Source organism: Malus domestica, chromosome 05, assembly GCF_042453785.1.
Source record: "Malus domestica chromosome 05, GDT2T_hap1".
NCBI classification, from domain to species: Eukaryota; Viridiplantae; Streptophyta; class Magnoliopsida; order Rosales; family Rosaceae; genus Malus; species Malus domestica.
The window spans coordinates 23212396-23237453 of record NC_091665.1 but is presented as its reverse complement, the minus strand read 5'-3'; the positions used below and the strand labels follow the sequence as shown (position 1 = coordinate 23237453).

The following is a 25058-nucleotide window of genomic DNA, read 5'->3' as shown; positions in this document are numbered from 1 at the left end:
TTGAGGGAGTAGTTTTGGGCTACATCAAAACATTTTTAATCACATTAAAAGAACTTGGGCCTATCACAACCATTGGTCCAAGTTAATATGAATTAGTAGCATATAATACTCCCACTGTTTCGTTGAAACAAGCGAGACTATATGGAACTACTAACGAACGCATTGCGTCCTCATATGGACTATATAGTCATATTAGGTTTTTAGGATGATTATGAACCGTTCGATTTGATCCAACACGAGCCTTGTGTTGGACCTTGGGTTTAAGGTAGATAGTTGTTGATTTTAGTTACGCGTTTAATCCAATTAAACCGTTATTTCCTATTGGGCGTTGGACCCAACTATTCCATTTTGCATACAAATAAACAAAAGGAATACATGAAATAATAATAATAATAAGGGCTTATGCCCTTTTACAACACAAATCAAATAATGGACTTATGTCCATTTACAACAACTTGAATTAATCAAATTACATTCAAATCTACACTACTAAAACCCAAACATTCATAATGTTTATCGGCCAATCACATAGCTCAATTATCGTGGCCTTTGGTTCATAATCACCTTTTTCTTAATCAATCATATTAACTAAGAAAACAACTTTAAACAATTGGTTTTTGGATCCATTGAATTGATTTAAATGGAACTAATATGAAATGAAAATCCAATTCTCATTAAAGAGACAAAACAATTTTGTTCTCATCCTTTTGGGCCAATAGGAAACTATGACCACAACAATTGGGCCATAATGCAAATACAAAAAACTTTTGGGGTCACTTTGCAAAAACACAATAGTCCACAACTTCATGTAATTACAACTAGATCCCAAAATTTTAATAATGCAAAACCATCATTAAAGGATCAAAACAATTTGTCCTTTAGAGTTTTTGGGCCTTAACGTAAAAACGTAAATTTTTGGACCAAAATGCAAATACACAAAAGTATCAAAACTTTATGTAATTGCACAAAAGACCCAAAAATACCCCACTTGATGGGGTGGCCGGCCAAGGAGATAAGATAAATGAAAATTTTCTAAAAGTTTTGCAAGTTGATTTTATTAGGTGATGTAAATGTGATAAGGATAAGTTTGTAAGAAATTTTTGTCAAACAATAATGAAATTTTGTCTAACAATTAATATATTTATTATCCTTCATCAATAATCATCACCCATCAAATATAAACCAAAACTTTATGAAAAACATAAAACTTTTGAATCAAAACTTCAAAACTTTATGTTCTTGGCAAGAACTTCAAGAACATTGAAGAACACTCATGAAAACTCATAATAGCCCCATGAATGTTTTCACTCATCAAAACTCAATTTTTCACCACTCAAAAGAGGGCTTATATCCTAGGGTACTTAGGGGTTCCATAAGTCACTTTAAAACCATTTTAACAAGCCAAACATGAACCCTAAAAATCACCCTTTGGATTTGGCCGAATTTCCCAAAACACATGGCACCAAATTTTAGTTCCAATATTCATGCTTAAATGAAATACATCTACAACATTTGAGATGCTAAATTTTCTAGCAAAATTTATATATTCAAAAGCAAGAACAAAGCTTGTAACATTTACAACATTTAAATCACAAAACATGAACATCACAAAACCCAAAAGGATTCACCATAAACTAGGCCTAGGCTCTGATACCACTTGAAGGAAAATTTTTGTCCTAGCTAAGAACAAGTATGAACATTTGAATACATATGCTAGCAATTAACACTTTAAAGTAGGCATGCATCCAAAAACAATTCATAAAACCCATGACTTTCAAAGCCTAGTATATGGTGAACCAAAATAAACTCTTTAACAACATTAAAGAGAAGTAAAGATTTAGTGTTTCTTTACCCTTGAAGATCATCCTTGTTTACACAAGGGATTCACCCAAGTGGAGGGCCTTCAAGTCACCTCCAAGCTCCTTGAATCCTCCTTGTGTTTTCCTCCCTTTGGTGCTCCTTTGAAGATTTGAGAAATAAGGATTTGTTCTCCAAAACACCAAAAGCTTGATGTCTCTAATTCTCTACACCAAGGATGTATTTTGTGAGGATGATATGGATGACTTAAGGAAGAAGAGATTGCTAGATGTCCCTTCCTTTAGTGGCTGCCCTCTTGGAAGAAAATGGAGAGAACGTTTCACCCAATTTCAATTAGAAAACACCTTAATGAAAATAAAGCTATAAAATTCCTTTTATACTTCATTTCTTTGGTGAGTGGCAAGCTTGCAATTAAGCAAACTTGCAATTCACCCTAATGGCCGGCCCTCCTTATTGTTATTGGGCTATTTGCCCATTTTGTTTTAGTTGTCATACAACTTAAACATAATGGGCCTTTTGGTCCAAAACGCTTTTGGGCCCCGTAACCCAAAACCAACATATAAGCCCAATACGAACCTTTCGTATAATTAATTAACTAATTAATTAATTAATCTTGACCATTCTTCAATTAAACCATTTAATTGCTAATCCATTTCATATAATTTCTTCACATACATCCTTACTCGGTGTACGATCCATTAGGTTCCAATTAGCGAGGCAGTGGGCGATGTTACTCTTAACTATCGATTGTGAATTGAAACCACATTTCAATTCTCCCTTTAATGATTAGTGTTACCTAATCATTTGGGCTTCCACAAACCATGAGTGACACCTAGCAGTATGTCATGGTTACCCAAGCTAAGTAGAATTGGTTGGAGAACCTATCCAGTTACAATTACAATGCAATACGGTCATTCTCTAATACAATACTCTTAATCACATTGTTTAAGTGATAGTTGGTTTCATGTCTACTATCCAATGTGATACTTTCCTATATGATTCCCTTGAATATGATTTGGAACAAACTTCCTAAGTCATATTCATTTGCTTTGGCCAAAGACTTTAGAATCATATCTTAGAGTATTCTCCCTCCACCATGGAAGGTTAGAGATCCCTTGTTGTACATTCATATGCCTACATGACTAGATAGCTTGACCCCAACAATGCCGTGGACACTCCAAAGGAATGCCGTTGACAGGATCAAAGATCAAGGACCTAACCATTAGACATCGATGATGCCTCAGGTCAAAGGACTACTTTGCATATTGCAACCTTAGAGTTCATACATGACATGTATGTTCGAACTCTCTTTTGATCGTAGTTCAGTGTACTCGAGTACTCTTTCGAGCACCTATGTGTTTGTCTTAGTGTCCAACACCAAATGACTTGAGACTAGTTATACTCACGATTGAGTCAACATAACACATACTAGCCTTAGCGGATTGTCAATGCCCAATTAGCAATCCTATGGCTAGGAACGTTTTAGGAATGAACATAAGAGAAAGGTCTCGATAATCTAACTCATTAGATCATTTATCTCTTAGAACAAATACATTCCTTGGATTCCCTTATTGCTTAAACACATGATACAAATAAATAGTGATTAACAATAAGATTGCCCTCCATTAAACATATAATAGTTTAACACAATAAGTATTCCAAAAAGCTATTACATCAAATGAGTGGCTTTGTGGGCATACTTCCAACAGCAAATGTGGTCCTTGTTAGGAAAAATCCGACCAAAGAAAGTCTTTTGCTTCAAAAGGTCTTGTGGAGGATGTGTGTTGACTACACCGACCTAAACAAAGGGTGTCCGAAAGATAGTTTCCCTCTTCCTCTTATTGACAGGCTTATAGACTCTACGGCAGGGTGTGAGCTCTTGAGCTTTATGGACGCTTATTCAGGATACAACCAAATCCTCATGAACCCCCCAGACCAAGAACACACGGCCTTCACTACTGACAGGGGACTATATTGCTATAAAGTCATGCCTTTCGGCCTAAAGAATGTAGGAGCAACTTATCAGAGACTGGTCAATTCAATGTTCGCCGAACAAATTGGGAGGAACATGGAAGTTTACGTTGATGATATGCTAGTCAAAAGCAAACATGCTGACCAACACATCACCAACCTATCTGAAACTTTCACCATTCTAAAGAGGTATCGAATGAGGTTGAACCCCAACAAATGTGCCTTCGGCGTGGGCTCTGGCAAATTCTTAGGCTTCATGATTAGCCAACGAGGCATTGAAGCTAACCCTGAAAAGATCAAAGCAATCCTCGACATGAAAGAGCCAATAACTTCAAAAGACATCCAAAGCCTTACTGGCAAGGTGGCAGCCTTAACCAGATTCATCTCTAAGGCCACAGACAGATGTGCTCATTTCTTCAAAGCACTCAAGGGAAATAAGAAGTACATTACATGGACGGAGGAATGTGCCAAGGCATTCAGGAACCTCAAAGAGTACATGAGTAAAGCCCCTCTGCTCTCCAAACCAGAAGTTGGTGACACTCTCATCATCTATCTATCGGTTTCGGCTTCAGCAGTCAGTTCTGTTCTTATTCGAATGGACAGTGGTGTCGAACGGCCCGTTTACTACGCTAGCAAGGCCCTACAAGATGCGGAGACACGATACTCCAACATTGAGAAATTAGCTCTAGCATTGGTCATGTCTGCTCGAAAACTCCGCCCTTACTTCCAAGCGCACTCCATCATCGTGCTTACCAATTATCCTCTTCGACAAATACTCCAAAGTCCTGACACTTCAGGGCGAATGATCAAATGGGCAATAGCGTTGGGTGAGTTTGACATCTCCTACCAACCAAAGCCAGCTGAGAAGGGCCAATCAGTGGCAGACTTCATTGCCGACTTCACATATCCAGTTGACATTGCTTCTACACCTGAAGCAGTGGCTTCATTACCCCCGGAAGCTCAGAAGATAGAACCAACAACCCCAGCATGGAGTCTGTATGTTGATGGCTCATCCAACCAACAGGGCTGTGGAGCGGGACTAGTCTTGACTACGCCCGACAAAGTAGCAATGGAGTATGCTCTTCGTTTCAAATTCAAGGCATCAAACAATGAGGCCGAGTATGAAGCCCTTCTAGCAGGATTACGTTTGGCCAAACACCTCGGGGTTAAACAAATTGATATTTTCAGTGACTCCCAATTAGTGGTCAACCAGGTTACCAACAACTTTGATGCTAAGGACAGCTCCATGGCAGCATATCTTGCGCAAACACAACTTTTGCTCAAGCATTTCCACTACCAGATCACCCAAGTTCCTCGAGCGGCAAACAGTCATGCAGACGCCCTGGCTCGCCTCGCCTCAGCTGTGGAGGACAAGATTGGAAGAAAAATTCATGTCGAACTGTTGGCAACACCAAGCACCATGGCCGCAGAAGTATGCAACTTACAACAGGGGGATAGTTGGATCACCCCGATCTATAATTTCCTTGCTCATGGCACCCTCCCAAATGATAAAGTCCAGGCTAAGCAAATTCGATACAAGTCTACCCGCTACCTGATCATCAATGATCAACTCTATAAGCGAGGTTTTAGCCTGCCATACTTAAGGTGTCTTACGCCTGCCGAGGCGGAAATCGTCCTTCGGGAAATACATGAGGGAGTCTGTGGAGATCATGCTGGATCTCGCTCCCTAGCACACAAGACTTTTCGCCAAGGATATTACTGGCCAACACTCCACCAGGATGCCATCAAAGTATCCCGCTCATGTGACAAATGTCAACGATATGCGACTATTCCTCATTCCCCTCCAGAGCCTCTTACTCCTATGATCAGCCCTTGGCCCTTCGCCCAGTGGGGATTTGATTTGATCGGCCCAATGCCGGCAGGGAAGGGCAAAGTCTGTTACGCAGTCGTTGCAGTGGACTACTTCACAAAGTGGGCCGAAGTAGAACCCTTGGCAACCATTACTGAGGCAAAGATAGAAGACTTCGTGTGGAAGAACATCCTTTGTAGATTCGGCATTCCCAATGCGATAGTCACTGACAATGGGCGACAGTTTGACAACAAGAAGTTCAGGTTGTTCTGCTCTAAGTTCAACATCAACTTATGCTTTGCCTCTCCAGCTCATCCCCAGTCTAATGGACAAGTTGAGGCCATCAACAAAATAATCAAGCGCACTTTAAAAACCAGCTTGGACAAAGCTAAAGGCTGTTGGCCAGAATTTGTACCCCAAGTTCTTTGGTCATATCGCACTTCATATCGGACTTCAACAGGAGAAACTCCATTCTCACTTGCCTTTGGCACAGAGGCGGTTGTCCCTGTTGAGCTCGAGCAAGCAACATTCCGAGTCCAGAACTACATTCAAAGTGAAAATGACAAACAACTCACCCTCAACTTGGATTTAGTCGAGGAACACAGAAACCAAGCTCACTTGAGGAATGTTGCCTACAAGCAGCGCATCTCCAACTATTATGACTCTAGGGTCAAGCCTCGTTCTTTCAAAATAGGAGACTGGGTCTTAAAGAAAAGATTACTCTGCGACAGAGTCCCGAGTGAAGGCACACTTAGTCCAAACTGGGATGGACCGTATGAAGTCATTGGCATCAGTCGCCCTGGCTCTTACACACTTAGAAGCTCCGATGGCAAGACCCTTGGCCATCCATGGAACGCTGATCACTTGAAGTACTACTACAAATAGACTCACGATGTACAAGTGTTGAGCTATAGCCGTTCGGCATCCTATGTAATGAAGGCCATTTGGCAATGAATTCAATAAAGAGGTAATTTAGCCAACTCAGCCCTCACTCTTTTACATTCCTAGCAATGGAACACTCAAGTGTTGAAACCTCAAAGCAGATATATCCAACACGAAACAAAATCTAAGTATGTGTCGACAAGACTATACAAAGAAAGGAACAACCAAACAATGGCTTATATCCAAACAATAGATCTATTCATACATAGCCAAACATGCATTAATAATAGTGCAAACACTCATAAACACCTAAAATCCAAAACTCTCAAGCTTATAACATGGGCACATGTTATACACACATCAGACTACTACATCCAGAATACATGCAGATAGTAAAGACACTGCTATTCATTCTCATCTGAAGCCGAACCCCTGGCAGTATCACTCCGCGTCCTACCATCATCCTCTGCATCCCCAAGATCCTCTTCACCATGCTCAGTCTGTGCATCAGCACTACCTTCATTATCAGACTCATCTTCGCTGCTAGGATCAACAGCAAGGACAAATGTCTCGCCCTTTCGATGATGCTCATCTATATCTTCGTGGTATTTTCGAAGAATGCTCCCATCATCATAACGATCAAGGACGGCCATCCATTTCCTTTTTTCAAAGCGAGCTTCTTGAGCACAGTAGGGTTTAATAGCAAGATGAAAGGTCGAAGAACTTAAGTATTCTTGCACAGCAGCCTCCCTTTCAGTTGGAATGCTCTCCTCCAGTTCAGAAATCTCAACTAAGGCACCATCCAATTCTCCCCTAACCTTGGATACCTCCAAGGTAGCCACCTCCAATTGTTTTTTAGTTGCCTCAAGCAATTTCTTAAGCCTTAGGTTCTCACCATTTCGCCTTTTCAAGCTCTCCATGGTTTCGTCCTTCAGTTGGAGAGCCTGCGTCAAAAGTCCCTTATTCATTCGGGCCTCATCCACAAGCTGCTTATTCTCCTTCAGTTTTGCCTTGTACCGCTCAACCTCTTGCAGTCTGTCGTGATACTCGGCCATGACCTGCATGGCAAGACGATCATCACTACCTAAATAATGATAATAAAGAGGAAAAAGTAAGGAAATGACAAAGTAACACTCACATATGAAGACAGCTTCAACATCCGGTCGCAATCCGATTCATCCTTAGCTAAGGGCTCTCCGAGCTCATCGAAGGCGAATCGACGCCCTACCAAGCAATTGTTGATATCCCCAAAATCCTTTGGCCGCGTGGCAACCCTCAAGTCCTTCCACGGGACACTGCCAGCTCTTTCCTTGCCTTTCCCCTCATGGCGGGAACCAGGATCACTTTCCTGGACAGTGTGCTCCATAGTAAGAGGAGGAGGCAACAGTCGGCTCCCTTCTCCTGCAACTACGGCAGCGGCATTTTCAACGGCCTCGATTCCAGTCTTCCTAAAGGCAGGCCCCTTGAGGACCCCATCTTGGGACTTAGGTCTAACGGATGGTTCCCCTCAGAACTTATGAATTTTCTTATGCGGTAGGATGTCTTCCGAAGGAACTAACACTGTTGCTTTCCTTTTATTGGTGCTAGTCCCTGTTTTCTTGCTTACCTTCTCCACTGCATAAGGAAAATCAAAATAAGAAATACAACTTTCCAAATAAAGTAAGGAAAAGAGCAAAGTTTACATGAAGGATACAACTTACTCGATCGTCCCTGGCTCTCGGAAACTAAGGGTTGGAAACCGTACCGACGAAATAAGGGTCGTAGCTTGCTTAAGTGTCTATCCTCTTTGGGCACCCTCAACACCTTCTCTATGTCAGATAGCTCCTGCCCAAACAGTTTGATGGTGCCCCGCGTCACTACATGAAGCAAAGTGTTAGAAGCAAGAAAAGACCACAACAAATAGCAAATAGTACGAACGGTTGATACGTTACAACCTACAGTCTGGAAGTGAGTAAGCACACGTCGCTCAGGCGTGACACCCTTATCATACTCCCAATCATTATACAGAAAGCACCAACGGTTTTTCCATGTGTAGTATGCCTTTTTCTTACCATACACAATACGCTCTCTCTCACTCCGACATGCACACTCGGCATAACCAGTGCATGATTTTGTTGGGCGCATCTTGTAACAGTAACGCCACTGATGGAAGGAAGGCTCACACAACCCACACTCCATCCAAATGATATAAAATCCAATCAAAGTATCCCAGAAACCAGGATTGAGTTGCCCAGGTGCATATCCGATCAAAGATAACATCTTTTGCAACCACGGATGTAAAGGTAGTCTCACCCCTAAAGTCAGTAATATCTGGGTGTAGAACATAACATGACCCTGGGGAGGCTCAGAAGGCCATTCTTCATCATGTACCAAACGTATCCCTACACTACGAGGGATATTACATGACTGCCTTAGCGCCTCAACCTGCTTCTCATTATCTAACAAGTTATTCTTTAGATGGTCTGCTGTGAACTCAGAGCGAACTATGGGTATGGCATAAAAAACAACCCCCTCATCCAACGCCATGGAGGAAGAACTAGCAATAGCTAAAGTTTGACGGTTGGGAAGATCATCCAATATTTCTCTAGTACAGGACTCTAACAAAGACCCTGAAGACTCCGACATTGCAGACTCAGACTTAGAGCTAAAGCTAGAAGAGCCCTCATCATTAGAACTTCCAGGCTCTGACATCTACAATAAGAAGAAACAAATTCTATCACTACATGCATGATCAAAAAATAAGGAAGTTCCTATATTACCCACATGAAGATGGTGCAAAGCGATGCCGGAACCCTTCTCAATCAGAAAGCAATCCGTCTTCCACAGTCACTACAAAACAAGCAAATGAAGATCGTGTCAAGCGCCAAAAAAAAAAAAAAAAAGCTTCATCCAAAAAGCTTCACCCGAAAAGCTTCACCTCCAAAACTTCACCCAAAAAGCTTCATCCAAAAAGTTTCACCCAAAAAGCTTCACCTAAAAAAGCTTCACCCAAAAAAAAACTTCACCTCCAAAAAGCTTCACCTGAAAAGCTTCACCTCCAAAACTTCACCCAAAAAGCTTCATCCAAAAAGTTTCACCCAAAAAGCTTCACCTAAAAAAGCTTCACCAAAAAAAAAAAAACTTCACCTCCAAAAAGCTTCACCCAAAAAGCTTCACCTAAAAAAACTTCACCCACAAAGCTTCACCTAAAAAGCTTCACCCAAAAAGCTTCACCTAAAAAAGCTTCACCCACAAAGCTTCACCTAAAAAGCTTCACCCACAAAGCTTCACCCAAAAAACTTCACCCGAAAAGCTTCACTTAAAAAAGCTTCACCTACAAAGCTTCACCTAAAAAAGCTTCACCTAGAAAGCTCCCTCTACATACTTTCACCATCAAAGCTTCACCTAGAAAGCTTCATTTAAAACAAAACCTTACCCATTCAAGTTTTCCAAATACAAAACCTTGCGGCAAAGAAATGGATTTTGTTCACAAAAACCACTCTTAAACGTATACAAAAACACGTGGGTAAACACAAACATTTTTTGTTTTACATCAACCACGTCCCTCCCATAAACGGACTTCCAATTATATATATGTTTCCAAACATATTCTAATTGATCAAATAATAATTCAAAGTCCAAAATTTAGTTATGGACAAAAATACAAGCAATTCACCAGTACTGAAGTTGCTACAAAAACTGGAATCTTCCCCAGACTAGAAATCCAACAAAGCTTCGCCTCCTTTCCTCTATCAAATTTTTGCAGCTGCTGCTTTTCTCCAATGGAGCTGAATTTTGGACACCCTCTAGTTCTTGAGCAGATGAACAACTTTCAAGAAGGAATCGTTTCTGTTTGAGCGACGGAAATTAAAGTGTTGAAGCTCCAAACATGATAGTCGGCTTCTTGTCGATTTCGAAGCTGTTGTGATGTTTCGAAGATCTGGAAATATTTAACCGTTAGTTCATCCTGAATTTTTGATATGTTATGAAACAGTCGATGAGGAACAACTTCAATGAAGAAAGCATGCCGATCTAAACAATAGAAAATGGAGTTTCGAAGCTCACAACAAATCTGACGGGTTGACAGAAAAATAATAACCAGTCATTCATCATACCTGAATTTCTTGAGTTATACAGCTCCGAGGGATCTCAATTTTGAATATGTTGTAGTTCACGAGCTGAGGAACAACTTCAATGAAGAAAGCATACCGATCTGAACAAGAGAAAATGGAGTTTCGAAGCTCACAACAAATCTGACGGGTTGACAGAAAAATAATAACCAGTCATTCATCATACCTGGATTTCTGGAGTTATACTGCTCCGAGGGATCTCAAATTTGGATATGTTGTAGTTCACAAGCTGAGGAACAACTTCAATGAAGAAAGAATGCTGATCTGAGGAAGAGAAAATAGAGTTTCAAAGCTCACAACAAATCTGACGGGTTGACAGACAAATGATAAACAGTCACTCATCATACCTGGATTTCTGGAGTTATACTGCTCCGAGGGACCTCAAATTTGGATATGTTGTAGTTCACAAGTTAAGGAACAACTTCGATGAAGAAAGTATGTTGATCTGAGCAAGAGAAAATGGAGTTTTTGAAGCTCACAACAAGTCTGACGCGTTGATATACAAATGACGAACAATCACTCATCATACCTGAATTTCTGGAGTTGTACTGCTCCGATGGATCTCCAATTCGGATATGTTGTAGTTCACGAGGTAAGGAACAACTTTCATGAAGATGGTTTTGCGATTTGAGCCACAGAAAATGGTGTTATATTGATTGTTAATGGCCATGACAACCTTTTCAGCAAAAATGGTAAAGCAAAGCAAAAGAAAAGCTAAAGGAAGACAAAATCATGGCACATGATAATGAGTCATACCCTACCCCTCATTGGATTCGAATACACCCATCCTCCAAAATCATGACAAAGGCCACATTATAGATATCTGTACAAACATTACAAAAAAAAAAAAAAAAAAAAAAAAAAAAAAAAAAAAAAAAAAAAAAAGGGCCTAGGCCTCCACTTCTTTGGGCCTAACACATCTTCATAACAAAAAACAATATATGAAGAAAGAGCCCTGGGTTACCACTTCGAAAAGAAACAAGTGACGTTTTCCTACTCATGACATTGACTACTAGCTAGACACCTCATTCGTCAACTCCCTCGACTGGAGACTTGGGGGACTCCCGCCATATGCTACTAAGCCTCGGTACTCAAGAGTTTCGTGACTATTCATCGACTTGGATTTTTCAAGTCCCCAATCGAGAAGTTTTCCTTACTCGGGAAATTAAGGGAACACTACCTCAAACTACATGCTTCACTCACAAAGCTTCAACAATACAGGTTTCAACAAAAGCAAAAATTCAAAGAACTTTATGAAGAAGGCTTCGGTGTATTTAACACAATATGTTGAAATGAAGCAAAGCTTATTTATTAATATTTTCGATAAGCCACAAATATGTACATATACATGAGTCAAAATAAACAAACAAAAGGGAGCCTTCACAAAGGTTGCTTAGGGGAAGTCTCAGCAGTCGGTGGAGCCCCAGAAAGAGAAAGCACCGGAGGGTGGTTATCCGGAGCCTCAGTACTTGACAAAACCCCAGAAGGAGGAGGCATTGGAAGTTCATCATTTGAAGCTTCATTACCAGGTACAGCCCCAGAGGACGAAGGCAATAAATGCCTTTGGAACAAACCCACAAACCGCTGATGATCAAGTAAAACCTTACCATCAGATTCCTTCATCTGGTCAAGCTTCCTCTTCATGTTTGTAGCATAGTCATGGGCGAGCCGGTGCAACTGCTTATTCTCATGCTTGAGCCCTCTAATCTCCTGTTTGAGACTCATCACTTCAGCAGCCAATGATTCAACTTGGCGGGTTCTAGCAAATAGGCGTTGGGCCATATTAGACACAGAACCTGCACACTGAACACTAAGAGCCAGAGAGTCCTTAACAGCCAACTCATCAGACCGTTTGGAAAGTAGTCTGTTATCTTTGGGAGTGAGAAGGTTCCTGGCCACCACTGCAGCGGTCATATCATTCTTCATCACAGAATCCCCAACGGTAAGAGGACCAGTAGGGGATATGAAGGATGGGCGCCATATGTTGTCTGGAGAAGGCGTGGCTGTCTCTTCTCCAAGGTTCAAGTCAAAACGACGGTCGGAGGGTCCAGACATTTTCAAATGTGTTGAAGAGGGAAGAGGTCAGACAAATCAAGATCTTAGAAGTGCAAGAAATGAGCTTCTACTGGTAGAGATTCAAGTGTGCTGTGGAACTTAATGCCAGCCTCTATAAAAATCTGCACTCGACGGAGCTTCAGAAATCGAAGAGGCGTTTGCTTTCTCAAAAGCTGGGCTGCTCAGAGACCACGAGGGCCGATCTCAGAAATCGAAGAAGCACCTGTTTTTTCAGCCTCGTCAGCACCTGTCACATGCACACTCAGCTTTGCGGAAATTACGGGCAATCTGTCAAAGATTTTTGGTGAAGTAGAAAGCACGTGAATCTCACTGTTCAATCACCGCTCTCCATATGCACCATCAACTCCTCGGGTACCACATATAACTTTGTCAAAGATCTCTGACAAAGTTTAGGCACGAGAATTTCGAAGTTCCAGCTACCCTACTATTACCCATAAGGGTAAAGGAATAGCACCACTGCTTGACAACTGGAAAGTCCCTATGTGTGTCAACCTCCGTGTTTTGCGGCAAGACAGGTTGGCAAGAACGTCCAACCTTTACTCACATTCGAGAAAAGACTCCCAACATAATTACTTTCTCAAAAACCGGAGTAGCACCGCTTTCCGAATCTCGAGAGTCAGATCCTCGACGGGATTGCTTGTTCGAAAACCGAAGAGGCACAACTCTCAGAACTTCGAGAGCCAGATTTCCTTAGATAAAGCTTGTCTGTAATCTTCACACGTAACATCAGCTTTCCAGATACCACATACCACTTTTTCAAAGTGCTCTGACAAAATTAAAACACGTGAAGCTGGCAGCTCCCACTACATTGCTGTGACCAAGAAGGGTAAAGGAATAGCATTACTACTTGTTATTGGGAAATCCCTATATACATTGACCTCCCTCCTCAACGGACAGGCAAACCTGCAAAAATGCTCAACCCTTTCTCGCATTCGAAAAGGCACCCTCAACATAACCTCTCGAAATACTCAGCTTTATTTCCCCCCGATAATACCTCAGCAAATAAGCCACACCAAGAACAAGAGTATCTCATATCATCAGGATCGAAAGCAAGAGTATCCCATATCATGCTTTCTCCCTGTCTTTGTCTTTGTCCTTGTCCACACCTGCAGGACAAGGAGAAAGAGAGCAGTCAGTCGGAACCTGAAATCAAACCTCCAATTTGGAACTGACTGCCTGGAGCCTTTGCCTGGTTGCTTACTTAGCATTGCTCTCGAGTACTCATCCTCAACTGCTGTCAAGGTCACGAATTCCACCGGCAAATACCTCATGACAGTTGATCAGATATTGGCTCTTTACACTGAAGCTACCAAGCGTGGATGAGTCACTATGAAGGAATGTTCTGAAGGACCATTTAAATGCAAAGGTTGCACACCACTTCTGCCATGTAAAAGATTGAAGCAGAAGGTTCAACGGTGAGCTGAAACAGATCACTACAGCACGACACCTTTCCATACCACATTCATTATTCCGTCAACAGCAAAAGTATCCCATATCATCAAGGTCGAACGTACTCTAGATTTGATGGACTTGTTTTGACCCTCAAATTTTTGAATCGGCCTTATACTCTGAAGGGCACCAGAAAACCCTCCAGCACAGTTCAAGAATAAGCCTGTGGAAAGTTACTTCTTCAAAAGCAAAAGTATCTCATATCATCTCTTATCCATTTGCTTCTCCTTATCCTGGCAGTTGAATGAGGGACAAGGAGAAGGAGAACAATCAACCGGAAGCCGAAGTCAAACCTCTGATCCTGGGTTGCTTACTTGGAAGTTTGACTGCTTACCTTGTCTGTCACCTCTTTCGGCAGATCTCCTAGCTCGGCGACTTGGGGGACTCCTACTATAAGCTAAATACACCATTCCCGGATGGAGGAAAGGTACTTCCAGAGAAGGGCAGATGAAGATCAGACCACACTTCGGTACTTAGAAGTTTCGTGATTACTCAAGGGATTGGATCTTGCAAGTCCCCAACCGAGGAGTTTCCCTCACTCGGGAACTTAGGGGAGCACTGTTTGTACCATACTTGACCAATCCCGAAACTACCGAGCACCGGCCAACGCTATACTGTCAAGGACCCAGAAGAGTTCCCCTCCGACCAGGAGGCCAATCATTACTCGACACGTGTCAAGATTAGAAGCCAATCAGAGCGCAGCACGTGTCGACATCAAGAACCAATCATAACATGACACATGTCAATGTGACAAAGCTACAAGTTTTTCTATAAATAGGGGTCATTCCCCCACAATATTGCCTAATGCCATTTGTGTTAAATCATTCACAAGAACTCACTAAATTGAGAGCTTGATCCTTTGTACTTGTGTAAGCCCTTCACTACTAATAAGAACTCCTCTACTCCGTGGACGTAGCTAATTTGGGCGAACCACGTACATCCTGTGTTTGCTTCTCTGTCTCTATTCATTTACGTACTTATCCTCACTAGTGACCGAAGCAACCAAGCGAAGGTCACAAAACCTGACACTTTCTGTTGGTCCAAAGTCCTCACAGATTTTGTGCATCAACAATACGCATTGTACGAAACTAGTTTCAACGATCCAACCGTCAAACTTGTTTGTATATGCTTCGAGATCGCATACGCCAAAAATCGCAAAAAACAAACATTCAGATATCAAGTAACGGGACAAACCTTTTCGACGACGATACACGAAAAATCACGATTTAACGGTTATTTTAACTCCGATTTTGATGATTTTTTACAGTTACACTTCTTAACCCTATATGAATACATTGAACTAATTTGATCGTCAATTTAAAACATTTACACAAGTGGATATCACAAAAGAAAAAGGCAATGCAAGAACCCCAAAATTAAAAGCAAAAGAAAAAAAAGAAAAAATTTTGCGCGACGTAGATGCACCTACATCGTGCAAAGTTGGGAAAAAAACGGTAAAGCATCTTGGTTTGGCGCTAAAATCTTGCGCGACGTAGAAAATGTCGCGCAAAAGGCCTTTGCGCAACGCCACTTTGTGCGACGAAGACTGGCGTCGCTTAAAGTAGTTTTGCGCGATGAATGTGCACCTATGTTGTGCAAAACTGCTTTGCGCGACGCCAGTCTTCATCGCGCAAAGTGGTGTTGCGCAACGTTTTCTGTTTAGCGTCGCACAAACATACTTTGCGCGACAAAATTTGCTGCGTCGCGCAAGTTGCGGTCGTGCAAACATGTTTTTGTACTAGTGTGTAGATTAAAAACCTGTAGAGACATACAACAGAGAGAAAAGTTTACTACAAAATATGTAAGTAGTTATGATGGAAATGGCCACATCAATATACTTCGCTAGTAGAAAAAACTACTTGTGCGACAATGAAAAAATCATCGCGCAAGATAGTTTTGCGCGATGGAAGAGGATATTAGTCACACAAGAAAGGTCAGCTTTGCGCGACGTAAAACTTTGTCGCGCAAACAAACTTTGCCCGACGAAAACAATACAATTGTCGTGCAAAGTCAGTAAGAAAAATCTCGAGCAATTTTTTGGTGCGAAAAACATGCGCAAATGAAGGGTGAATCTTTACGTGACGAAGGACTCGTCATGTAAGTCACTGTCAGTTTTTCCTAACAATTCAGTGCATGTGAATAAGAGGAATCAATACTGTATTTAGTGTCGATGTTTGTGCGACAAAGCATTTGTCGTGCAAAGTCCCTAACCTTTCTATATATATGCCATTTGTCGTGCAAAGTCCCTAACCTTCCTTTATATATGCCATTCTACTATCCTTATTCTTCACAATTATGTTCATGTTGTGATGGAGGATAAAAACTAGGATGAGAGCATGCCCGCCAACCCGTAGGATTTGAGACAACATGTGGAGTTCACGCATGCGATTGTTGTAGCCATGGGGAATAATTGTCCTACTGCTGAGTGGCGTTCTTGGAAATATGTGCCCGACAGTGTCCAGAAGGTGGTGATGGATGAATTATTAGTAATTATACTGTTGATGGATCAATAATTAATTTTGTGAATTTTTTTTGTTATATGTTGGAATGAATTGTTTGCATATATGTGTAACAGTGTAAGTATACTCTTGATGACGATACGAATGAAGAGTTGGTGAAGTTGATGGAGGCGGCGTTGGAGGGAGGTTACAACTGATGGCGCTATGACATCGAGCAGAATGGAGCACCATCGAAATTGTAGTTTTAAATTTCTGTTTTTGAGGACACTATTTAAATTTAAGGTTTTTTTTTATAAGTTATGTATTCGGACTCAATTACGCTTTAATTCCTGTTTGAGTTTTTAAATAATTGAATAGATTAACTCAATTAGGCTGTGCATTTCAGGAGGAGAAAGAAGAAAGCCAATTTTTTTTCAAAATGACTTGTCCAAAACGACTTCGTTTTGAGCCAAGTCATTAAAAAAATTTAAAACCTCACTCACGAGTCACATGAGAACCCTCACATGATAGAGCAATTAACTCCTTCAGCATTCAGAATCTTCACTTTAACAATAATACCTAATCGTCTGCCGCTCGGCCCACTCTTTTTCCTTACAGCATCGATCAACTCTCTGGTGCACTTTAGTTTCTGTTCACTATTGTACCGAAGGGCGGGCCGACGAGTCGACGATATCTCTGATGAAAATCTACATTTTTTTCTTCGTGTAAAGCTCTGGTCTATACTCTGGAGGCTGGCCGCTGGTCCTCTTCTTCTTGGTCGAAGAGGTTTGTAGTTTGTACTCTCTTTGACTCTGTCCATTAAATAATTTTGCCATCCTGTTATGATGCTGCATTTACTGATGCTGCATTTATTGATGATGCACCTACTGATGGTGCATCAATGATGCTACACCTACTGATGCTGCATCAGTGATGCTGCATATGAATAGCATGCTTTCAGCCTAGTTCCAATTTTTACTTGAATTTTAACTATTCTACAGTTCAAATGGATAGAGGCACATGGAGTTTTATAGTCTTATAGACTAGGCAATTAGCACTTGTTTTTTTTATTTGGAGCTTTTATATTGGGACCATCCGAAGTTATCTTATATATATATATTGGGACCATCCGAAGTTATCTTATGTCATTTAAGGATTAAAAAGTTATCTTATATATATATATTGTTTATTGTTGTCATCGTTTCGAACCTATTATTAAATTGTTGTGATCATTGTGTTGGATATGTATATTGTTTATGTCATTTTCAGGGTTTTGGAAATGTTTTCATTATAGGGAGGTTATGCAGAAATTTTAGTATGATTTGTTATTAGTTTTGGGTTGACGTTAATTTTTCATTTCTTCGCAGCCAAGAAAAACACCCGAGGACCTTGTCGGCAAATGAAGACGGCGAAGGTCACCCGGTTGACCAACGATCGTATCACAATCAGATATGATGAGCGACATCGGACAGCACCAACGACGGAGTAGCATAGTGCATTGGCCCATGACATTGGGCACGTCGTGCGGACCTTTTGCCCTATGCGATGGAAGTCTTGGAAGGCAATGCTGGAGAAGGTGAAGAACACGGTGCGCAATCAATTGTTAGTAAGTATTTTTGCCTTTTTAATGCTTTTCATCTAAAATTTATATATTTTGTATTTATTAATGTCTTTTATTACTAATACTTTCATAATATTTGTTACATGTAGACAAACTACAATTTGGATGACATCAACGAGGACATGTTGGCGTACCTCAATCGGCTATACTCTGAACACTATAAGCAGTGAAGAGTGACTTGCACCAGTATTTCGAGATGTTTAGTGATCCGTAGGTCACTCTCGAGGAGGGTTGCTTTAACGAGCTTGAAGACCGACAAGATAATTGGGATGGCTTTGCGGTTATTTTCAGGAGCCGGGCTATGTGGTGCATTTTTAATTAGGACTTCTTTCATGTTACTTTTAAAATGTTTTACTAATGTTTATTATGATTGTTTTTAAATTTTTTATGTTCTTTAAATATTACAACTAATATGTTTATTTTGTGTATAATAGAAGAAGGCGAAGGCAAACAAGGGCAATCGGGAGAAGAAGACTATTTTCCACCATTCGGGTTCAAGGCCGTTCTCATATAGGATGGAGGCGTGGCGGAAGGTATATATTACAGCATTTATTTCCAATTTTAAGATGTCGCTAATAATTTTTTTTGTTTGTTTTCGTACTAAAATTTTCCTTATCTTTTTCTATTTAAGGAAGGTTCAAAATTCCTGGAGATCGACGTCTTTGCTAACATTTATGTTCGGCCTGGGATAAGTTGACCGAGTCACTTCATGTATGCAATTTCTTATGCATTAAAGATTTATACTAATTATTTCAAATATTTTTCTATTAATAATCCATGTTTTTTTCACAGGCGACTATGGTGGAGAAGGGTTAGTCGCTTCAGGAGTTCACCTCCTAGCTTCCCCTGGACAGGCCAATCGAGTCTCTGGATCCCCCTGAAGATGTGGGGTTTCACATCCTTACAGAGATGTTTAACCACACTTTTGGTCGGACGCAAGGGACATATTGTCGGGGGATGGGAAATGCTAGGTGGCGGGGGAGTAGAGAATCTTCATCCTCGCAGTCGAAGGGCTAGGTTACGGATTTGTCGCAGGAAGTCGCTAGCATGAGGAGTGAGCTTGCATCGTACATGTCTTAAATGTCATTGCTTGTACAACCCTCAGTTCCTCCGGGATCTGTCTCCCCATTTTTTCTGCACCACCACCATCAGAGCCCCTCCACACCGTGCATACACAGCAATCAGGCCTGTCGACCTCCGACCCCGTCCCTTACCCCACCTTCTTCTAGTAGCAAGATTACCAAGCACCTCTAAATGACTTGCTTATAGATTATTCCTTATTTTTTTTCATAGTTTTTGTTCCCTCTTTCTTTTTAAACTTTGTATTTGTATGTATATTTTTATTTATATTATAAAAAAATTGTTTTTTATTCATTAATTTGTTTTTTTTTTGTCAATTGTATGAAATATATATTTTTAATAATATTCCTTTTATTCTACTTATTATTATTATTTTTTATTAAAAATTACACTTGCGCGACGCAGACATGTCGACGTGCAAAACCATGCGCGTGTTACATGTTTCGTCGCGCAAAGATTTTTGAGACGAATTTTAGACGTCTCTAGAAATTCTCGTCACAAAGCACGCTTGTACCCTTTTATATCATGCGACGAAAGCCTTTGTCCGTATACCTTTCATGCAACGAATGTGCACTTCTTCGTCACACGAGATCTTTTTTCACGACCTTTGCGCAAGGATCATGTTTACCTTTCTCATGTTCTATATAAAAACAACTCTTCATGTTGTAAGGATTATGTTGATCTTTACCTAGACTACTCCTTTTGCTATTGGACTTCAAATATTTTCTTTCCTACAAACCTCACCTAGTTAAAGGAATCCCACCTTCCTCTGCTTTCTTGATTTATTGTATTCTCTCAAATGCTATTATAATTTCATCTCTCATATGCCAAAGGAAAATCAAGTTGTTCGTACGATCCAAGTATTGCGAGTGTACGCTTACGATGATTATAGGTTGTTGTATCGTGGATGGTAGGGTGTCATAACCTGCTACACCGAGACATTGTCTTAGAGGGGCAAAATCTACTCTTAAGGACAGTGACTACACACCTCAACCTAAAATCTTATTCTAATTGAGGATCGACAAAGAACGTTCTCTACCTACAAAAGTTAAGTATTTTATTTTATTTGGTTTATTTTATTTAATAAATTGAGGTGATAAAATTGTGATATACTAATATTATTTTATGTGATTTGTTGTAGGAGAAGTAGCATCCTTATCGAAAATATTTACAACAAGTTCAAACCCTGTCGGCTCCTTAATCTAACATCTAATCTAACAAATCTATAGTTTGACCAAAAAAAAAATCTCAGGATTTTTTTTGAAGTTTAAGTTCGCAAAGTTTCTAATGGATGGCCACGATTATAACATCTGAATGGTGTAGATTGTGCCGCATGTCTTGTTTTATAACTGATTTAATTTGATCATGTGCAACTCATGTGTGCCGTTGTTATTGAGGTGTGATGCCTAGAAACAGCTATATCACACGCTCCTCATGCTCTCTTTTGAACAGATTTTAGAGAACGAGAGAATCCAATGTAGATATATTCTTGATAGATTACATTGGTGACCTTCTTTCTTCCATTTCTCTACAATTCAGCGATCACATTCTTAGTGATTTCATGAGTTAAATCCTACTAAAAATCGAGTTCATCACCCCTAAACACACTAACATGGCCTCAGAGCTAGGTTCGAATTGAATCAAGGGGCATGATCTGAGAAATGTTCTTTGAGCTTTCAACTAAGAGCTCAAGTAAATTGAAGAACAAAATGTCTGGATCTGGATCTGATCTTCAATAACTTTTGTGTGTCGAATGATGACTATATTCAAGTCTCACAATCTTTTGGGTTATGCTGAAAATGGCTATGAACTTCCCTCATATGAGAAGCAAATGGATGGGAAGTAGCTGATTGTTGCTCAGGATCTTATTTCCAGATATGCAAAAGCCCTGAGGTTAATTCAAAGTACAATGAGTGACGGGATTTTTTTCAGGATTGCAAATCAGGAGACATTTAACAAAGCTTGGGATATGTTGAAGCAGGAATACAAAGGCGATTATCAGGTCATGGCAATGAAATTACAAGGTATTCGTCTTGATTTTGAGAATGCTAGAATGAGTAATGGTGAATCTCTGTTTGATTATTTGACTAGATTGCTTGCTTGGGTGAGTCAAATGAAAATGCACGGAGGGGATTTGTTAAATAAAATTATGGTAGAGAAGCTGTACATTAGCCTAACTCCTACTTATGTTACTATTGTATCTTTTATTGAGGGTACAAAGAAAATCAGTGAGATTGATCCAACTGAGTCTACAACAACACCCAAAGGTTTTGAGCAAAGATGAATGAGACATGCTAAAGATGGAAAAGTGAATGAAAGAGCATTTAGTAGCCTAAGTATTCAACCAAAAGAGAACTCACAAGTTGGTGGTTATAAAGGCAAGAAGCCTTGGAAGAATAAGTAGTAGAAGAAACACTATGTGAAACAAAATGAGAAGCCAAATGTGATTGTAAAGAACAATGGTAGTAAAGGAGATTGCAAGATTTGTGCCAATTTACATTTTGGTGATTGCTGGTTTAAATCCAAAGTGTCACAAATGTGATAAGTTTGGGCATATTGCCAAAGATTGTAGGAGTAAAATGGTCAAACTGGTTCATTATGTCAAGGAGGGGGAAAAAGGCACTAGTATGTTCTTTGCTTGCGATTCCGTAACAACTGTCAAGAATGAACATGTCTGGTATATAGATAATGGATATAGCAATCACATGAATTTACATGAGTCGATGTTGATTGATGAAAACAGAAATGTGACTACATGACTTTTTTTTTTTTAAACAACCGATATTATTTATACACTAAGGGGGATGAGATGTTCTTATCTTCAGAATGGGCAAACAATAATGAGGTTCAAATTCACCTTTGACGAGAATCAAATCTAGGACCTCTCACTTACAAGCAAGGTTCTAAAAAACGTTAGGCTCTAGTCGGGCGTCGGGCTGGAGTCTAGCGCCTAGGCGGCTAGGTTGTCTAGGTGCCTAGGTGGATTTAAGTAAATCTATTATATTTCGTGTAAATAAGTGTCCCGTTTTCACTTAAAATATATATAATTTCATCATAAACTACAAAATAGAATGACATATAATTATGAAGTATTAGAACATAATGAAAACATGGGAAACAAGCATGTAGTGTTTGTTCATTTAACTATTCAACAAGTCTCTTCCAATTTATTGAAAAAAGTAAAATAGAAAATGAAAGTTATCTATTTTCTGTTTAAGTAGTCGCAACCTTGGTAGGTGCCTAGGTAGTCTAGGTGGGTGCCTCATCAAGTCTAGGCACCCTTTCTTAATTTTCAAATGCTTAGGCATTAATCAGGGCGGTGGCCAGCAGCCTAGTGCCTAGGCGGCGCTAGGCGAGGATTTTAAGAATAATGGTTAAAAGTGAAGAGAAATACCACTAGACTGTAGTACTAAGTGGCACTGCATGGCTTAAGATGGGAAACATACAGATATTACAAGCTATTGCAAAAGGAACCTTGGTGATTGAAACCAAAAATAGTACGAGGCATATCAAAGAGGTTATGCTTGTTCCTGATTTAGATAAAAACTTGCTAAGTGTAGGCCAAATGCTAGAGCATGAATATTTCTTATTGTTTAGAGATGATAAAGTTGAAATATTTAAAGATAGAAGCCTTGAAAGACATGTGGTCGCCGTACAAATCACAAGAAACATATGTTTTCCTCTCATCATGAAGGATATAATGCCATCTGCATTGAAAGCAATAGCTGAAGAAGACTCTTGAGAGTGGCACAAAAGATTTGGTCACTTGAATTTTCAGAGTTTGCATATGTTGGCTAATAAGGAAATGGTATTATGCCTATCTAAATTGAAGAAATCAAATGTTGTCTCTAAAGGATGCATTGTAGGAAAACATCACTGAGAGGCATTCAATAAGGAAATGACTTGGAGAGCAAATAAGCCATTGGAGTTGATACACTCTGATGTATGTAGTCCTATGCAGGTCGCTACACTTGGTGGAAATAGACACTTTCTGATATTTATTGATGACCATACCAGAATGTGCTGACTATATTTCTTGAAGCCTAAGTCAGGCGTATTATGTGTATTTAAAAGCTATAAAGCTATGGTTTAGCTTGAAAGTGGTTATCAAATTCACAAATCGAGACGTGACTGAGGATGAGAATATACTTCTCTAGAGTTTCAAAGCTTCTGTGATGATCTAGGCCTTGAAAGGCAACTGACAGTGGCTTATTCCCCTAAACAAAATGGTGTTGCTGAGAGGAAGAACATGACCATTATTGAAATGGCTAAAGGCATGTTACTTCATAAGAATCTACCTTTTGATTTTTGGGGAAAAGCTTCTAACACTGCAGTATATCTTCTAAATAGATGTCAACTAAAGCTTTGTAGGACAAGAATCCATTTGATGCATTTAGTGGTAGAAAGCCAAGAATAAAACATCTCAGAGTGTTTGGCTGCATTTGTTACAATCATGTTCCTGGACAACTGAGATAAAACTGGATAAAACTTCTGTGAAAGAGATCTCTGTTGGTTATGTGAAGTTGTGAAAGGTTACAGAGTTTGTAACTTAGCAATCAAGAAGGTTTTTGTGTCAAACAGTGTTATATTTGATGAAGAAGGTGTATGGGACTAGAAAGCTGAAAATGCAATTGCCATGACATTTTCAGTGAATTTGAACCTGAATGAGAAGGAACAAAAATAATCCCATGAAGAAGGTGTATGGCCGGTCACCCTCCTATAAATACCCCACGTATCCCACTAAAATGCTAAACCATTTTGCTGCCCAAAAACTCCTAAAAATACATTCTTTTAAAAATAATAACTTTGGTATGAGAGATTCTTCGGCCAAAGCCCTGCCGTTCATCGTGGGCGGGTGAGGCTTTTGGCCTTAATCGAAGGTGTTATAATTTTGCAGGTGCATTTTTGTCAAATTAACATACAGCGGAAATTTGCATCCACAATAATCAAGCACATCATCACATAATGATTCCTATTACACCAATTCCAATTTATCAAAACCAAAATTGAATAACAACGCATACAATAACCGAAATCCTGAGTGAGTATGCTAGCAATATAGTTTTCCTGCTACTAATTTCTAGAAAGGCATAGGACTATAAATTCGTATTACCTCTTCGAAACGCATGAATTGAAAGTAACGTCCTGCATGTCACAGTCATACCACATGGTGTGCGCTAATTTGTGGAGTTTAAAAGACGAAAACGGGTGAAGAGGTATAATTTATTTGTTTTTAATTAAACACCTAAATGGCGTTGTTTTGTTGGTTTTCCAGGGAATAAAAGAGAAACGTCGAGCGCAACAACAACAAAGTTAGGTGCTAGTTGGACACCTGATTGGGCATTAGCGCTTAGGTGAGGAGGCGGACTAGGCAGATTTAAATAAATTATTATATATTATATAAATAAGTGTCTAATTACAATGAAAAAATTATACTTAAATTAGGAGTTTGGGTTTATTTAACATACAACACATAAAAATGTTAGAATTTTTGCTTTAATTAGTGTCTTAGTAATTTGATTGTATGAGATGAAAATTCAAGCAGTAGCTCACTATATTTTGAAAAAAGACATTGCTTTTAGAAACATGGTAGACTTTCCCTTTCTATACTTTTTCACAATCATTGCCAAACAGATTTTTTATAAAAAAATATTTCTTTTTTGTTTTGTCAAACACATTTAATATTTTAAATTTTTTAATAAGCTATATTTTTTAAAAAAAAAACATCACAATTCCAGACCAAAGCTAAAAAGCATAGGCTAAGTGATGTATACATGCAAGTGGTAACTGATGTAATATATCTG

General features: G+C 39.7%; 3 protein-coding genes and 1 long non-coding RNA gene across 4 annotated transcripts; 1 reads left to right on the top strand and 3 right to left on the bottom strand.

The window, feature by feature from the left end:
* Positions 1 to 6690: 6690 nt before the first annotated feature.
* Positions 6691 to 7957, bottom strand: LOC139196451 (uncharacterized). Its single transcript, XM_070822405.1, has 2 exons — positions 7620 to 7957; positions 6691 to 7539 (listed from the first exon to the last, which is right to left on the bottom strand). The coding sequence occupies exons 1-2, from the start codon at positions 7845 to 7847 to the stop codon at positions 6886 to 6888; spliced, it is 882 nt and encodes a 293-aa protein (XP_070678506.1). The 5' UTR covers positions 7848 to 7957; the 3' UTR covers positions 6691 to 6885.
* On the bottom strand, positions 7903 to 9275 carry LOC139196450 (uncharacterized). The gene is made up of 2 exons (XM_070822404.1): positions 8182 to 9275; positions 7903 to 8095 (listed from the first exon to the last, which is right to left on the bottom strand). The coding sequence occupies exons 1-2, from the start codon at positions 9170 to 9172 to the stop codon at positions 7989 to 7991; spliced, it is 1098 nt and encodes a 365-aa protein (XP_070678505.1). The 5' UTR covers positions 9173 to 9275; the 3' UTR covers positions 7903 to 7988.
* Positions 9276 to 9923: 648 nt separating this feature from the next.
* Positions 9924 to 11382, bottom strand: LOC139196452 (uncharacterized). The gene is made up of 5 exons (XR_011581368.1): positions 11120 to 11382; positions 10938 to 11035; positions 10757 to 10854; positions 10576 to 10673; positions 9924 to 10400 (listed from the first exon to the last, which is right to left on the bottom strand). It is a non-coding gene; the product is annotated as an uncharacterized lncRNA (long non-coding RNA).
* A 9628-nt stretch (positions 11383 to 21010) lies between these two features.
* On the top strand, positions 21011 to 21538 carry LOC139196147 (uncharacterized). Its single transcript, XM_070821806.1, has 2 exons — positions 21011 to 21096; positions 21187 to 21538. Exons 1-2 carry the CDS (start codon positions 21011 to 21013, stop codon positions 21536 to 21538), a joined length of 438 nt encoding a protein of 145 aa, XP_070677907.1.
* The last annotated feature ends 3520 nt before the right edge of the window (positions 21539 to 25058 follow it).